Genomic DNA, 17,511 nt, shown 5'->3' on the forward strand with positions numbered 1-17,511 from the left:
CAGCCAAAACGTGGGAAAACCAGACTAGAACCCTTACATTTCAAGCCTAAGGCAGTGGTTTCCTAAACTTTGGCTTGAATTTGTTCAACGTGCAGATTCAATAGGTCTGGGGTGGGATTTGGGAATCTGCTTTTGAGGCAAACATCCAATGCTTGTGTTTCAATGGCCATACTCTGAAAGACACGACTCTAGAAACTCCTTTTTCCCTCCTCTCTTAAGTGGGGTTGGGGGGGGAGGAGTGGGGGGGTGTGTGGAAGCTGATCTCACCTCTTACCAATCAAAGGAATTTTTTTTTTTTCCTCTTGGATAAGTAGAGCCCCCAGCTCTTCTTTTCTGCGACTTACCCACACATACTGATAAAGTTAATTATCTGCCCTGGCTAAATGACTTTCCCTAGCAACACCGTAGCAACTAACATCAGCTCTGCCTTAGGCTACAAAACTGGAAAGAGATTTCTTGAAGTCCAGTGTATTTTACAACAGAACAAAACATCTGAACAGGAAATTAAATAGAAAGTAAACTGGATTCACTGCTCAGAGATGAGACCCAGACACACAAAACAGTTGATGACAATCCACCAGAATGCAGTGGTCGAAAGACGAAACTTTCTCCTTCTAAGTTCTACTGAAGGCCAGAGGAGAGAATGTGGGCTCTCATTCTGTGGAGGGAAGGAGAACTCGCAGGAGGGGAAGGCACTCTGGGTGATGGGAGAGCTACTGGCAAAGGTGTCAAGGCAGGACTGAAGTGGGGGACCCAGGGAGCCCAGCTGGACAGCACTGAGAGCTCAGCCGGGGATCTATAACCAGATCACAGAGGGCCTTGAATGTCAAGGGAAGAGCTTGGGCTGTTAAAGACGTTTTATTCATAGAACGTGATGTGCATGGAGAAGAGGGTACTGAGCCACAGGGGCAGCCCCTGCCCTTACAGAGCTTGCAGTCTAGTGATGGAGACGACGACATGGAATGAATACGAAATGTAAAAATCAAACATAAAAAGTGAATATGGAGTTATAAATCTTGACAATATTAAGAGAAAATATACCAGGTTCCAGAAGAGCATGTAAAGACGAGTGTGCAAATAGGCAATCAGGAAAGACTCCTCTGAGGAAGCAGTTTGGCACTGAGATCTAAGAGAGGCTTAGGAGTTGGCAGGGTGGGGGTGGGGTGGGGGGTTGGGGTGGCAGGTGGGAGCGCCTCTAAAGCGTTGGAAGCCACCCCGAGAGAACAGCCCCGGCACAGAGCCCAGGCACATGCTCACATCACTGAAAAGCCCTGGTGGCTGGAGCCCATGACAAAAGGGGTGCATGGCCTGGGAGGATTTGGGAGGGCCCGGAGGCCCCGTTGAAGATTGATTTCTTTACTCTGAGAGTCCCCAAAAGCCACTGATGCAGATTTTAACCTTGGGATTGACATTCAAACCTCCAGTTTGAAAAGGATCATTTGGGCTTCGGGGCAGAAGGCAGATTGGAGGGGAACACGAGTGGACGCGGGCAGCCCAATTAGGAGGCTGAGAGATGGTGACACCTGACTGGTGTGGTGGCAGAGGAGATAGAGAGAAGTGGACAGGTTCAAGAGGTAGTTAGAAGGTGAAACCCGGTGATGGATTGGATGTGTGGAGAGAGAACAGAGGGCTGATGTGACAGCAGAGCTGGGTTGGGGAGATCTAGTGTGGGTAGTGGTGTTGGAGCTAGATGGGCTCCTGAGAGCCTGCTGCCATAGCCCAGACGATGAGGTTAACACTGGGTGGTGGGAAGAACCCCACTTTGGTGTGGGTGAGGCCTGTTTTGAATCTTGCATCTTTTTCCCTTATTAGCTGTGGCACCTACACAGGAGATTTTATAGGTTCCTAATTTGGGAAATGAGGCAGAAGGAGAAATGGGCCTCATACTTGACATGGTATTCTTGTCAATGTTTAATAAAAAAAAATTAACTCTTACATCCCTACCCATTCCACACCCGCCCATATCCATGTTTGATTTGAATATGTTGATTTAGATGGAAAGATATTCAAGAGCACATATTTGGGTTATTGGACACACCATAAGATCTGTAAAGACAGGAGCCGCACTTTATTCATCTCTGTGTATTCATTCCCGTCCTCTGAGATAAAATCTCACAAAACACTTTAGTCTGTAGCATATATCACAAGTATAATTTGAAAAGATCCTGTAACTATGTATTTAATGTTTGCTTTTGCCACTGGATGGGAAGATCCACAAAGCCAAGTAATAAGTCTGTCTTGTGTCCAGCGCTGAGTGCATGGAGGGCCTCCAACATAATGAATGAATGAATGAATGAATGAATGAATGAATGAATGAATTTTTGTTCCCTGTGGTGCTCACTGCTCAGCACAGACTTGGCCCCAAATCCACACTCAACAAAAGCATGCTGGATGATTGGGCCTATGCACCACGGAATCTAGCATGAGCTCCGAGCCAGGGACACGGGAGATAATTCACTCAGGACCCAGACGTGAACCCGGGTGTCACCTCTTGAAAGGAGCACTGGTCAGCTAGACCAGGTGGGCCAGGAGGGTCAAGAAAGGTCAGGACCGAGAAATGACAATTTGCTTCAGTTAGTGGGCACTCGAGCATGGGTGACTTCTGAGAGAAGGGGCCCAGGTAATGGTGTTAGCGGGAGTCCCAGGACCAGGATGAAGAGTGGGCGGGTGTGGAGGAAGGGAGCTCTCCAGTGCAGAAGCTCTTCTGGGCTGTGTGTGAGTGGCCTTAATGAGAAAAACCTGGAAAGCACAGGAGACTGCTTTTTACATGTAGGCACTTATGAAGATGATGAAAGTGGGGGTAACCAAAACTTCTGAAAACACCTGGGGAGGGATGCTTGCGCCCACAGAGGGGAAGCGGGTCCTTAAGGCATCTCCCAGGTGGGCTTGGTGAGTCCCAGGTCTAGCCCAGACCCATCCGGAGGAGGGGTTCAGAGGGGTGGGGAGGCCTGACGGCTGGGCCAGGTGGTTCATCTGGGGCATTTCGCTGGACTCTGGCACCCCCTAGAGGAAGGGTGTGTTAGCCTGCAGGCACACGCACACTCCCTCCAGCGCCGGAGACAGAGGACTGGAGAGCCCAAATCGCGCACTGGGCCAGCGGCAGGACCAAGGTTTGCTTCTAGTCTGTCCCCAGGGTAACACTGGGAGTAATTCCTCCACCTGGGCCTTTTCCTGTCTGGCCTTGGGGTTGGTGCCTCAGGCTCGGTTCCTCTCCAAACATCGGTTACTGGAGACTGAGAACCGGGGCTAAAATCTAAGCCAAGAAAACACAGACTTTTCTTTGAACCTTTGGAAACTCCTTCCTAGGGCTAGATGAGGACTTCCCTGGGCCTTAGGCGCTTTTGTCTTTGGGGTCTCCTTCCCTCATGAAAGAAGAGCAAACATCCTATTTTAGGACCGTGTAGGTATAAGCAGAAACCCGTTAATATCATATAGTATAACATCGTATTAGACCTAAATGCTTTCTCCCTTCTGATTTTAAAGGAAATATTTTCAGGAGCCTCCAAAAATATTACAGGCTGTAGGCGCTGTGCCTACTGGGCGCAGTTGGATGAGTCATTCGGCTCCCTTCTCATCCTCCAGTCTGACCTGCTCCAAAAGAGCAGTGGAGTCAAGCAGCCGTGGCACCCTGCCCCCGCCCGGCCCGTGCGGCTACGGGCCTCAGTTTGCTCATCTGTGAAATGAGTGAAAGGAAGGTCACGCTTGTTGAGCGCAGGGAGAGGGGAGCTACCCTCCGCCAGCCCCTCCCCGGCTCGTGGCGGGGCGCAAAGGAGATGCGCGACCAAAGTTAGTTTTCAGGCTTTCGCTCCGCGGAGGGCTCTGCCCCGCGGGGTGCAAGGGTGCGGCCGGGGTTGGGGCGGCAGGGTCCCCGCGCCCTGGGATTTCCTCGCCAGACCCTGGGAATCCCGCGTCGCGAAATAAACCCGGCCGCGCCGCCGATCGCCGGCTCGGAAACAAAACGGCGCTGCGCTCGGGGATCCGGGCGCAGCCAGCCCGCCCTCCTCCCCCTACGCCGCCGCCCGCCCTCCCCTCCCTCCCCTCCCTCCCCTCCTCCCCCTTCCCCTCCCCTCCCCTCCCCGCGCGGCTCCGCGAGCTCAGCTCGCTCAGCCTCGCTCCGCGCAGCCCGCCGGCCGCCACGCCGAGCCCCGCACGGCCCCCGGGTCGCCAGCGCCCGCTCCCCGCGCGGGCTCCGCGAGGTCTCGCTCCCCCGGGGACCCCTCGGGCCGGCGTCGCGTGGCGGCGGCACGAAGTTGAGCGCCCGCGACGATGAGGCTGTCCCCAGCGCCCCCGGGGCTGAGCCCGAGTCCAGCGTTGCTGGCCCTGGCGCTGCCCCTGGCCGCGGCGCTGGCCTTCTCCGACGAGACCCTGGACAAGGTGCCCAAGTCGGAGGGCTACTGCAGCCGCATCCTGCGCGCCCAGGGCACGCGGCGCGAGGGCTACACCGAGTTCAGCCTCCGCGTGGAGGGCGACCCCGACTTCTACAAGCCGGGCAACCAGCTACCGTGGTAAGTGGCGCCGGGGCGCGCGGACCGCGGCCCCCGGAAGGTGCCGGAGGAGGGCGCACGGCCCCGGGCGCACGGTGCCCGCACAGCCCGGCCGCCCCGGCCCCCCTGGCCGCCAGCCCCGCGCGCCTCCCGGGCCAGCGTCCGGGGCCGTCGCGGGGGCCGCGGCGGGCGGGGCAGCCCCATCCCGGACGCGCGGTTCCCGGGCGTGGGCTGCAGCCGAGCGCCGCGCCACGCCGGCCTGGCGGGGAGGGACCCTGGCTTCTCCCGCCCCACACCCCCTGGCCGCTCCGGGAGAGCCGGGGAGACGCGTCCTCCTGCAGATCCGGTCTGGAGTGGAGGGAACCCCCGTTTCCCCCAGTCGCGCTCTCCCCGCTCCCATCCCTGCAGGGGAGGATGCATCCCTGCCGGCCTCTCTCCCGCCCCCCCCCCCCCCCCCCCGCGGGATGGCACCCCAGCCTCCCCGGACAGATGCCTTCGGGAAGAGGGGCTTGGGCTTCTCCCTTGACTGGTCCCGGGGCGCGGGGAGGAAGAGCCTGAAGCTTTCGGAGGGCTCCCCGGAAAGAACTCCGAGTTATTCTCCGAGGGTCCCAGGCGAGGGAAGAGAGTCTGGATCTCCGGGACGGGCTCCCCAGCGGAGCGGGCCTGCGGGGAGCTCTGCGTGGGTCAGGAAGGGAAGGGGAGACCCGGTGAGAACGGAAAGAGAAGCCCAGATTGCCGCGGCCTGCTCCCCAGAGGCCGGGGGACCCCGGCTCCAGCGCCCCCCACCCCAGGCTCCGCGCCCCGGGGGGATGTCGCGCCTCGGCTCCTCGGCGGAGCGCGGGCTTCGGGGAGCGCGGGGACGGAGTGCCCGGGCGGGGGAGCGCCTCCGGGGCAGGGCAGCCGCTCGCCCCGCGCAGACCTGGAGACCCCCACGCCGCCCCATCGCCCGCCTCTCCGCAGCCCGACATCTCCCCGGACCCCCCCCCCCCCCCCGGGGGCGCAGCAGCCGCGGTCTCCAGTCGGGAGGCAGGACCCGGGCAGGGAGGGAAGCCTGCCCGTCTCACCTGGGGCTGCGCGTCCCCCACCGCCTGGTCCGGAGTCCGCCCTGGCGCCTCGCGGGGAAGAGCGGGTCTTGGGGGCGGGGGGGCGGGGGCGCAGCCGCCGCCCCTGCATCCCCGCCTTCCGGGTTCCCAGAAAGTTAGGGCCCCGGGCAGCGGGCGCCGAGGCCACCGGGGGCAGGCGCCACCCTTCTCAGAACGCTTCTCCCGGTTTCCCGGGATCGTGCCCCAGACCCCGTCCCCTTGGACCTTCGCAGAGCGGCCCCCGGGCGCCCCCGCACCTGGCGGCGCCCCCGCACCTGGCGAGCCCCTCCGACCCCGGCGCCCCGGTGCTCCCCGCGGCTGGAGGGAGGCGGCCGTGCCCTCCTCCGCCCCTCGGGGCCTCCGCAAACCCGAGGACCTGGGTTCCCCGGGGAACCCGCCCAAGCTCCACGTGGCAGGCAGAGGCGTGACCTTGTGCAAGTCCTTTAATTCCTCTGAACTTACTTCCCCAGCAGAGAGAGTAGCTATTATCCAGCCGCTCTGGTGGTTGTAGGCAGTGAAGGAGTTGACGGAGGTGAGCGTGCCCGAGGTCCCCAGGACACGTTCGTTCCAGGCGCACAGGAGGCCCTCGTTGGTTCAAGAACGGAGGAGGGAACGTGTCTAGTCAGATCTGTGTCTGATGTGTGTGTATGTGATTAAAAGTAGGTGTCCTCGGTGCTCCTTAGGCCAGTCTCCAGCCAACGGTGGCCATCTGGGCCCTCCTGAATTAATGGAGTGAATGAATGAATGATTTCTCCATACTAGGAGCCTAGCCTTCGATTGTTCTTAATATAAGCCCAAGAGGATATTTTTAGTTGATTTAGGCAAGTCTGGGGCCCCTGCCAGTGTCCTACCAGCCATTTCTTCCCACACAAATCCTCCCTGTGGGGCTGAGCATTGGCGGCACCAGGTATCCACAGGAATGGAGGGTCCCACCACTGCCAGTGCTCATGACAGCTAGGCCAGAACCAGACTCAGGGAGAGGGGGAGAGGGGATCACTAGACATTCCCCTACACTTTTGTTCCAGCCTAAACATTAGCCTTTTGGACTGTGATGCTCCCACTCGTGCTGTTGGCCAAGCAGCCACCTTTTCTCTCTTCTGGTGGCTAAGAGATCTCGAAAGGAAGATGTTGCAGGAACCATTTCTGAGTAAATACTCTGAGATTAGCAAACCTGATTCCACCACTCAAAGTTCAGAGGAAATGGGCGCTGGCCTAGTTGGTGACATTTTCTGTTGGCTTATACTTTCTTAGGATAATTATGTTCAAAGTAAGTCTAATGCATTCTGTTCAGGTTATTGACTTAGGGCTCTGGAAGTTAACATTCCCCTGATGTTCTAGGCTCTTTTTTATTCTTCCGTGGGTTAGAGCCCCTCACAAGCCTTCGAAACCATGGCTTGTTTTCCTGCCTAGAATCTTTGTCCCCAGAATTCCAGTTCATCCCTGAATAGCTTCTGTTCTCCACCACCCCCCCACCCAGTATCTCCTGTAGGTCTTGTACACTGGATCAAATGGTCACAGTTAAAAAATATATATAAATATAAGTATATCTCTGTGTGTATATATATGTGTGTATATATATATAGAGAGAGAGACAGACAGACAGACAGACATGGGGTTTCTTCTCAACAGCCAAGATCCAATGGAGATTATTATTCAGGCTTTTCTAAGTTGTTAGTACTACATTGACTTCCTTCTCTCCCACCACTTCTCTCGACTCTCCCTCCCTCTTCCCCCTATCCCCCCTCCCTTGGCAATAATTGTGCTTTAGAAAGCTCTGAAAGGCCTGCTCTGTTTCCTACCGTGGCCTCCTTTGACAAGGAGATTACAGTGATTAAAAATAACAAGTTGAGGATCCTCAAGGGGCTTCCCTTATAGGAGGACAATTTGCCGGACCAGCCATTCCCAGATCACAATTTCAAGCCAAATAGAAGAAAATCAGCTGAAATGTTCAAGAATTGATTGAAAATAAAAGAGGCTTTTTTTGTCTGACTAAAGGTCTGTTTATTAGGAAAATAAAGCCAGACCCTGGCTAATGAGAGTGGCTTTTCCTAGATGCTCTTTAAAGGGGAAATTTCAAGGAACTTGATGGGAAAAGAATGTCCAGTTGAGATTTCAAAAGCTTGTCCAACTTTGAGCATAATTGGGGGATTTATTCTAAACCGGGAGGTTTGGAGACCTCCAAAGCTGCTTGGCTTTCTCTTTCTTTGTCCCACCATGGGGCACACCATCCCAGAGGAGTGGGTATCCTTGAGAGCCCCACCTCAGTCTGGGAGAAAGAGCAGAGGCTTTGATATTGACTGGGTCTGTTTCAACTTCTGTTCAGTCATACATTCACTGTGTGACCTCAGGCCGGCCACTTCCCCTCTCTGAGCCACAATTTCTCTGGCTGTAAAATAAGAGCACTCCCCCACCCATTACAGTGTTGCTGTGAGAGTCAGAAATAATCCTTGTTTAAAAAAAAAAAGCTGTCATAGAGTAAGTGCTCAAAAATATCTATATAATAAGATGATTATTTTGGAAATAAAAATACTTGGCAGCGACACTGGATGAGACATTTTGTTAAGTACTTCCTACTCATCTCACTTATTCTTTACAGTTCTTTGAGGCAATTTATTGTTACTCTTATTTTACAGATGAGAAGACGAATTCTCAGAGAGGTTCAGGAACTTCCCCATGATCACACAGCTAATAATCAGTGATGTCAGTATATAAATGATGGGATGTCTGACTCCTAAATCTCTGTTCTTAACCAGTCTTCTATATTGATGCACGAAAATGAAAGGGGAATAAAATGAATTCACTCTAGCTACCCTGGGCCTTCTGGACGGTGAGTCTTCAATGAAGGAAAAGAGCAACAGCATTTCAAGATAACAACTGACATATCTTGGGACACAAAGTATAAAGCTATGGCTCCTTATTTACATTTGCTTTTTTTTTTCTTTTTATAGCCTTCAGGATCATATTTCCTCATAAACCAGAAAATTAATTTAGAAACATGAACAACCTTGTCAATCTTTAGCCAATCTCTTTTGTTTGTAGGGAAACAGAAGCAAATTGGTTAGGGGAAAAAAAAAAAAAAGCCCTAATTTGATTGTTTTATTTTTACATGCAGATTTATACTACCATGCCTACAAAATTATGTTTTTGTGAAGTGCATATGGGGGATTGAGGAATTTAAGCTGGATAAGGTCTTTTATTTTATTTTTATTTTTTAAAGATTTATTTATTTATGATAGACATAGAGAGAGAGAGAGGCAGAGACACAGGAGGAGGGAGAAGCAGGCTCCATGCAGGGAGCCCGACGTGGGACTCGATCCTGGGACTCCAGGATCGCACCCTGGGCCAAAGGCAGGCGCTAAACTGCTGAGCCACCCAGGGATCCCCTGGATAAGGTCTTTTAAATAAACTATTTCTTATCTAGTGGGGTTTTAAAAAATTAAAATTGCTGATGATATTGTAATTAACTGTAAGTCACCCGTTATACCTCCCCTCTTATACCTTTCCCCTTTTTTCTTTCTTTTTATTTTTTTTTAAGATTTTATCTATTGATTCATGAGAGACACAGAGAGAGAGAGGCAGAGACACAGGCAGAAGGAGAAGCAGGCTCCCTGTGGGGAACCTGATGAGAGACTCGATCCCAGGGTCCTAGGAGCTCATCCTGAGCCTAAGGCAGATGTTCAACTGAGCCACCCAGGTGTCCCCCTCTTTTTCTTATGTAACTTTATTTATTTTTTAAAGATTTTATTTATTTATCCATGAGAGACACAGAGAGAGAAAGAGGCAGAGACACAGGCAGAGGGAGAAGCAGGCTCCATGCCCGGAGCCTGATGCAGGACTTGATCCCGGGACTCCAGGATCACACCCTGGGCCGAAGGCAGGTGCTAAACCACTGAGCCACCCAGGGATTCCTGTAACTTTATTTTTAAACTTTGCCCCCTTTTAATAGGTATTTAGTTCAAGTCGATAATAAAGATTAAAAGAGATTGATTACTGCTTTGAATTTCCTGAAACAGACAAAAAACACAAAACATACAAAAAAACGAAAGCATATCAAGTAGGCATTTTTCAAGGTTAGAACTTGGGTACTCCCCCATACACCGTTAAGTTGTCATTCCATTGCTGCTGACTGACTCAACTGGAACAATAGGATATAATTGCTGATATTTCAGAAACATGGGCTGATATAGCAAGAACTTTTCACTATTACTCTCCATTTGCTAGTTATACAGAATGTCAGATGCAGGTCGGTATTAATTTCTGTGGGGGAGTAAAACCTCTTACTATGTTAAATTAGTTAAGATACGGGTTAAGCTCATGTTTTAAAGAGACCCCAGAATACAGTGTTTTAAATGAGAGGTAGATGAGAGGTCCGAGATAATGACAGCTTTGCTCCACAGGGTCAATCGGGAGCCCAGGTTCCTTCTGGTTGTGTTGCTCCGCCAATCGCGTAGCCACGAGTTACAGCACCTGGAATGTAGCTAGTCCAAATCGGGATGTGCTATGAGTGTAAAATACACACCAGTTGTTGAGAAATTAGGATGAAAGAAAAACTTCTCAGTAATTTTTTATACTGATTACACCTTCAAGTGATAATTGTGTATATTAGGTTAAATAAAATACGTTGTTAAAATTAATCTTACTTGCCTTACACTTAGCCCTACCGGATGCTTGTTAACAAATACAGTGGATTTCACCTGCCTTGAACTTATTTCTACTGGACAGCACTGCTGTAGGGTGTTTCCCTCAAAATGGTCACAGCCATGTCGCTACCAGCACATCTAGGTTCCACTCAGCTTGCAGAGGAGAAAAGGAAGGAGAGGGCAGGCAGCTTTCTTTTTCATGATGTAACCCAGAATTGTGCCCAGGACTTCCAAACACACTCCACCGGTAAGAATTTAGTGACTTGACCACACCTAGCTCCAAGGGAGCCTGGGAAATATGACATTTAGCTAGGCAGCCACATGCCCCTCTACACTTGGGGAAAGGATTTGGTTATTGGGTTTTTTTTCCCCAAAAGGATGAAGGTGAAAATAGATTTAAGGGAACATTTAACTATCTCTGCCACATGTTTTAATGCACATTCGTATAAAAACACAGTATTTCAAAGTCCTGTCACTCAGTGAAAGGTATCTTGAGGATCTTCTCAACAGCATGTGAAGTTGATATACTTAGGGGAAGGAGTGTCACGGTGTGTGTGTGGTGTTGATAGGTTTCATACTGAGGAGAAAAAAGGGGCCAATATGTCATAGTGGCCTGTTCTGTCTTGCCCCCTCCCTCATCAATAGAGGAGGAAGCTATAAGGAAAGAAAGGAATGAGGGTGGAGGTAGGTCACACAAGAAAATGGGAGAGAAGAGGAGGAAGAAAAGAAGGAAGAAGAAGAAAGGGAGGGGCAGGAAGAGGAGGAGGAGAAGGGAAAATAGAAAAAACAAAAGCTCACTGGGATGCATATTCAGAATGAAAATGAAAGATAATTTGTGGAGACTGGAGTCCCATCTTACTTGAGGGTTAGGTTCAAGGGGCACTGGGGAAAGCAAAGATCCCATAAGTCAAAATTATGCCTTAAAAATCCTTTCAAATTGTACGTAAACAACATGGGTACTAGATTCAACGTAGCCTTATTTGTGTCGCCTTCTGGACCATTCTGTTAGGAATAGAAGCGACCTGACCATTCTCAAGAAGTCCAGCACTTCTAGTTGTCCCTCCAGCACTGGAAGGGACCCATGTTTCCTCAACTGAGTAACAGGTAAAACAAGCTTGTAAGTTTGCTTGTCCTTGACCACTGACATGACAGGCACAAAATACTCACTATGATGGAGTGAGGGAATGAGAGTCTCCTCTCACACACACCCAAGCACATGCATGCATTGAATGGGGGCGGGGGGGAAGTGACCCAAATTATCAATGGTGTTATTTCCTACCTTTTTCTTCTGGCCGTGTACAGTTGTATGTGATGATGTCAAGGCACCTACAGTATCAGGGAGCTCACCACATTACATAAAGCTTTCCGTGTGGCTGGCCAGCTCTTGCTGGTATACATTTCCTGCTTTTACAGGGTGTCTTGGCTGGGCTGGAGTTAAGGGCGAGGAGTTAGGTGACATCACCAGACATCTTTGTGAGCTCTACATAGACAAGGCTTCTAACTTTCCCAGAATATTCAAAACTTCCATGAAAAGTTCCAGGAAACTGAAACACATCTACAGATTAGCTGAGGCCCAGAAGACCCGTGGGAAAGAACTTGAACCCTATCTAATGTCGTGGCTCAGATATTTGTAAGTGTGCCTCATGGACTTCGTGAGACATCAGAAAGCCAGGGAAGGGCCAAGCACAAGCCACTGTGTTGGGAGGGGTAGGAGCGTTGGAAGATGGGCAGACTCAGAGCAAGCAGGTCATAAAAATTGTAGATAGTGATTCTCGGTGCTGTAGGAAGCTCTTATGATCCTCCTCCTTGTCCTCCCCTCTTCATTTTCTTTCTTTTTCCCTTCATCTTTCTTCTTTTTCCTTTTCTTTTTCCTCACAGCTGCAACACTAACCTTTGAATTTTCCACACCAAGCTCATTGCCCCTTCCCCCCTCCCAGGGGGCCTTTGTACACGCTCACCTCCTTGACTAGAATGCTTGCCTCACATCATTGTGTGCCTCACCTCTTGTCTTTTAAGTTTAAGCTCAGATTTTACCCCTTTAAAGAGGCTTCTTTGACCACCAATTTATGTTTCCCATTACTTTTGCCTTATTTTATTGTCATGATAGCCCTTAATCACTCTCTGAAATTATCTTGTGTATCATCTGCCTCCTCAAGGTAGAATATGAGCTGTATGAGAGCAAGGACTGCATCTTTCTTATCTGCCATTTAGTTCTAGCACCCAGAACAGTTTGTGGACATAACAGGCATTAAATCATTTTTCTTTGGGAAAAAAAAAAAAAAAAAAAGAATCCTGGTGTGAGATCTTCCTCTCAGAGAGCTAGATGGAGAAAGAAAGCATTTCTCTCTTAGCCAGAGAAGTGAGACTAGAGATAGGGACCAACAGTAAGGAGATCCAGGTGGTGGCAGCAGAGAGGAAGGATGCCCTGTGCCCTGGGGCATTGACTTGGGGCAGCCTTGAGGGCAAGTAGATGGCTGGGTCCCTGGTGAAGACTTTTGGGAGGAAGAAGGTGGGCATACTAAAGCTGGGTCATTGATGGTTCAGGGGTGAGGAGCAGGACAGCAGGCCAAAGAGCAAAGGGAAGGGGCTCCCAGCTTCAGACACTGGTTCTGATTGAATGAAGAAGACAGCAGAGAGGATTGTTGATCCATCAAACCTGGACAACAATGATTAAGTGACTTTCCCTAAAATCAGCAGTTACTGGGGTCATTTGTATGGTTTCCAAACCTAGCTATGCATAGAATCACATGGAAAGTTAAACCAACCATAGCTTCACTGGACCCACCCCCCAAAAAGGACTGGATTCTAGAAATCTATAATCTGTCTTTTCTTTTTCTTTCCTTTGAGAGGGAGAGAGAAGAAGAATCAGAGGGAGAGAGAGAATCCTAAGCAGGGAGCCTGATATGGTGCCTGATGAGGAGCTTGATCTCATGACCCCAGGATCATAACCTGAGCCAAAATCAAGAGTCGGATGATTACCCGACTGAGCCACCCCGCATGCCTCACTTTTTATCCCTTTTAAAACAAGAATGGGAGGCACAAAGAGAGGATGGCCAAAAGGTTGTCATGTTTCTATGAGCATGCTTCCCCATCGCAGCCTCTCCCAGCTCCACACCCCCACCTCCCGTGCTCCACATACGTTAGCACTGGTCATATCACTGCCCTATCCTGTTGCAGTAAGACACAAGTCCAGTGGCCGGTAGAACGTCCTCAAAGCTGGCATGACAGCAGCCTTCCCCTGCCTTGGCAGTGGAGTGGTGGAGAGAGAAGAATCATGAGCTTCCTTTAGGGGACAGTATTCACAAGATGGCAGAGCCTGAGCCACAGCTGACCTGGTTGTGGGGGGTGTGGATGTAACAGGCACTAAATCTTACCAACATTTCCCTTCCATGTATCTTCCAGTCATTGGTCCAGGTTCTGTTCTTTGGAGTCGAGAGAATAAGGTCTCCCCTTGGCCATATGTCAGCCCTTGAGGTGTTTGTGGAGAAATACCAACCATGACATCTCTTCTGACTAACACGCCCCCTTTCTTCAGCTATTCTTCCTGGGATCCTGTTTCTTGTCCCTTTACACTTTGTACTCCAGATGTGCTCTGATAGGGATGGAACATGGGGAATGATTATCTCCTTGTCCTGAACACTGTGTTTGTGTTAAGCTTGCCAGGTCTTGTGTTTGCTATTTTGGCAGCTGTGCTGTACTCTGGGATCATGCTGAGCTTGTAGCCAGAAAAATTCCTGTGAACTGCTGGGAAGGCTTGCTTCCCTTGTCTCCCTGTACTGGTGCGACTGGTCCGTGAATGTAAGATTTGACATGATTCCTCATGACTTAGTCTTCCTCAGAATGGTTCCAGCATGTTTGGGTCCATCCCTATAGCTGTCAACCACTTATGGATCTGGATTGTCACTGAGTGGCATAGCCACATAATCTAATTTTGGGTGATCTACAGCTTATAAGCAGTCTTAGAAATCTTTATCAAAGCTGATAAGAATAGTTGGGCAGAGCAGGGCTCCTTTGACATCCCTTGACTCTTTCCCTAAAGTTGACATCTAGTTAATGGTTTTGAAGTCAACAGATTTGCTGTCATCTCAGTGACATTTAAGTGCCAACTGCCACCTTCCTGGTCAGCCACCTCAGTTTAGCCACAAATACTGTTTTCCTAGCTTGCTAATGAATCATATAGTCTGGGCAGAATTTTTTCTTTGTTTCAATATTAGTGAAGGCTCTTTCTATGCAACATGACAGGAGCAAAGTCAACCTAACTAAAGCAAAAAAGAGAATTATTGAGTTCCATATTTAGAAAGTCTAAGGGTGGGTCTGGCTTCAGGTATAAATGGATCTAGGGACCCTGAAGAGTTTTCTCCTCCCTCCATCCTTTCCACCTGTTTCTTCCACCTTGTTTGTCTCACTCCTCCCATCCTTTATCTTTTGGCTGTGTTTCTATGTGTTGTCCTCATTTTTCTTACTATAGATAAACTTTCCCCAAATTAACAAGGAGGACAGCTGCCAAGAACCTTGAATGAAAATCCTTTCAGGAAAGACAAGCCCTGTACCTTTAACTCCAAATTGGAAAATCTCAGGGAAGGATTCCGATTGGTCTATGTTGGGTCAGAGACCCGGAGGACTGGGGTGTGGAGAGAGACTAAATTTGGGTCACAGTCACTTCTATGGCATTATGTTTCAGGAGGGAGAGGGGGTACTGTTATTGCCAGCCCCAAAGATCCCATCATCTGAGGAGGGGAAGAAGCAGGGCGCCTGGACAGTGTGTCCCTTGGTACTCCCTGCCCTCACCCATATTCTCAGTTAAATTCTCTTGGCTAACACATCTCCAATTCCCCAGGAACTTCCTTCCCACCCATCCCTCTTCCCGTCCACATAACGGTCAGCTCAGGACTCATTCATTTGGCTCCCAGCTATCCCATGAAGAGGTAGCACTTAGGGGGAAGAATTATAGATAGAGCTTCTATTGAGCTGTAGACATGTGCTTCATATACATTCTCTCCTTTAATCCTTATAACAAACCCATGAGATGGCAGTGATGATCCCTATTTTGTAGAAGAGAATGATTTATTTTTAATATAAGTTATTAACATTTATATATACTTACTATTACAGATATTAATTCCTTGTCATAACAACAATGTGAGATAAACACTATTACTGCCATTTTTACAGGAGATTTAGAAACTAAGACCATGAGAGGTTAAGCAACTTGCCAAAGGTTACACATAATAAACAAAGGGGATTTGAATCCAGATTTGTTAGCTACGTCCATTATAGAAAAACAGTTTTCTTTCTTCTTTCTTTCTTTCTTTCTTTCTTTCTTTCTTTCTTTCTTTCTTTCTTTCTTTCTTTCTTTCTTTCTTTCTTTCTTTTCCTTCTTTCTTCTATCTATCTATCTATCTATCTATCTATCTATCTATCTAATTTTATTTATTCATGAGAGACACAGAAAGAGAGGCAGAGACACAGGCAGAGGGAGAAGCAGGCTCCTTGGAGGGAGCCCAATGTGGGACTCGATCCCTGGACCAGGATCACACCCTGAGCCAAAGGCAGACGCTCAACTGCTGAGCCCCCACAGGTTTCCCCAGTTTTCAATTTTTAGATATCTGTAGGATATTTAATTTGGAATAGGAGATGTTTCATCTCTGACTGGGAATGCTGGAGCACAGGCTAAGGAAGACCGTCCAGCAGAACAGAGTAAGCCAACCCCAATATACACACTTGCTCATCTTTAGACTTTAAGCCCTGTCTTCCTATCAATCCATCACCAGCATCTCCTGCCTGATGCTGGCGGGTGGGCTCTATTGTTTCTGAGTGAAGCATGCATGTTGCAGCTTCCTGGTGCTCTGAACATCATGCAGGGCAGGGAGGGACCACTGTAGCTTGTGTACTACTCCAGCAGTCCTTGTAACCCCCTGTTGCAAGTTGAGGCAGAAGTTTAAGTTCCCCATAGTTGATGTGTGAAATGTGAAGACTGGGACATCTCAGTAACATTTTGTAGGTGGATGGCAGGCGCTGGGCTTGTGGTAGAGCTGGGGTCTGGTTCAGGATCTCTTCACTGAGGCTGGAGCCGGGGAAAGCTCCCTGAAGGCAGAGTGAGGAGCATGATGGTACTAGATGAGCTCCAGCAAGGGTGAAAAGCACAACAGATGCATTGGGTAACAGCTCATCAGAGTTTGTGTTAGAGGGTAGACACACCAACATTTGAAGGACACAGGAAGCTATTTGTGAATTTGGGATCTGCATATGGCCAGTGTACCCAATGACGGGGAGAACTCAACCTTGGATAGAGATTTAAGCTGAGGCTCCAGTGTGAAACATCAGTCCTCATACAAGCAAGGCAGGCCAGAGAGGCCCTTGCCACTGGTTTTTAGGGAAGGGCTATTATTCAGTAATCATACAACTTCCAGCCCAATCTTCTTAAATCTGAATATGACATTCCCTAACTCAACCCCCCAGGACTCCTCCTTCACCTCCAGACTGGTATCCAAGGCTTTGAAGGCTTTTAAATTTCTATCCCCTGTTCGCCTTCTTTCCCTGACCTCTTAGCACACTCTCAGCTTGCATTTTATGAAATACAGAATTACTTCTAGTTTCCAAGGCCAAGACTGGCTCATCATGCCTTTCCCTCTACCTAGAGTGCTGTTAGTCCTCTTGTCCACTGGACAAACTCCTATTCTTCAACTTGGAGCTCAAATGCCACCTCCTCCTCGAATCCTCCTCTGACTCCCACATTAGACCCAGATGCTCTGGGATCCCAGAGCACATTGTTCATACCTTCATAACACCCATCATATGTTATTAAAAAAATCTGCTGATACGTCTTTTCTTCCCAGCTCTTAGCCTGTATGCTCCTAGAGGGAAAGGCCATGTCTTTTCTCTGTGTCCCCAGGGGCATAGCACTGGGCTGCACAGACAAAACCTCAGTAACAAAAGGATGAGGGACATACTACACATGGTAACTCATGGGAACTTTTAAGTGGGGGCCAGAGCAGGAGCAAGCAAACTGCATTGAAGACAAATACCTATTCATTCATTCACTCACTCATTCATTCATTCAGTGAGTATTGAGCATTTACTGTGTGTTAAAAAGCACACTGAATACTAAAAATACAGTGCAGCTTAAGACAGACTTGGTCTCTGCTCTCATAGAGCTTACACTTTATTGGAGGAGACTAGCACTTAACATATAATTCACAAATAAGTATGATTAAAATTGGGTGAGAGGTATTCTGAAAAAAGGAAGGAATGTTGAAAGGGTGTATAGCGTGTGGGGCTGAGGGGACCTCACAGGACACCCTATAT

General features: G+C 49.4%; 1 protein-coding gene across 1 annotated transcript in view; it reads left to right on the top strand.

Annotated features, from left to right (window-relative positions):
* The first annotated feature begins 4,218 nt into the window (after window positions 1–4,218).
* The window catches only part of SPON1 (spondin 1), a 251,437-nt gene continuing 238,144 nt past the window's right edge, over window positions 4,219–17,511 (top strand). The window contains 2 exon segments of the mRNA XM_038569110.1: window positions 4,219–4,491; window positions 4,493–4,505. Coding sequence (XP_038425038.1) covers window positions 4,267–4,491; window positions 4,493–4,505 — 238 coding nt within the window. The 5' untranslated portion in view covers window positions 4,219–4,266.

Source organism: Canis lupus, chromosome 21 (genome assembly GCF_011100685.1).
Source record: "Canis lupus familiaris isolate Mischka breed German Shepherd chromosome 21, alternate assembly UU_Cfam_GSD_1.0, whole genome shotgun sequence".
NCBI classification, from domain to species: domain Eukaryota; kingdom Metazoa; phylum Chordata; class Mammalia; order Carnivora; family Canidae; genus Canis; species Canis lupus.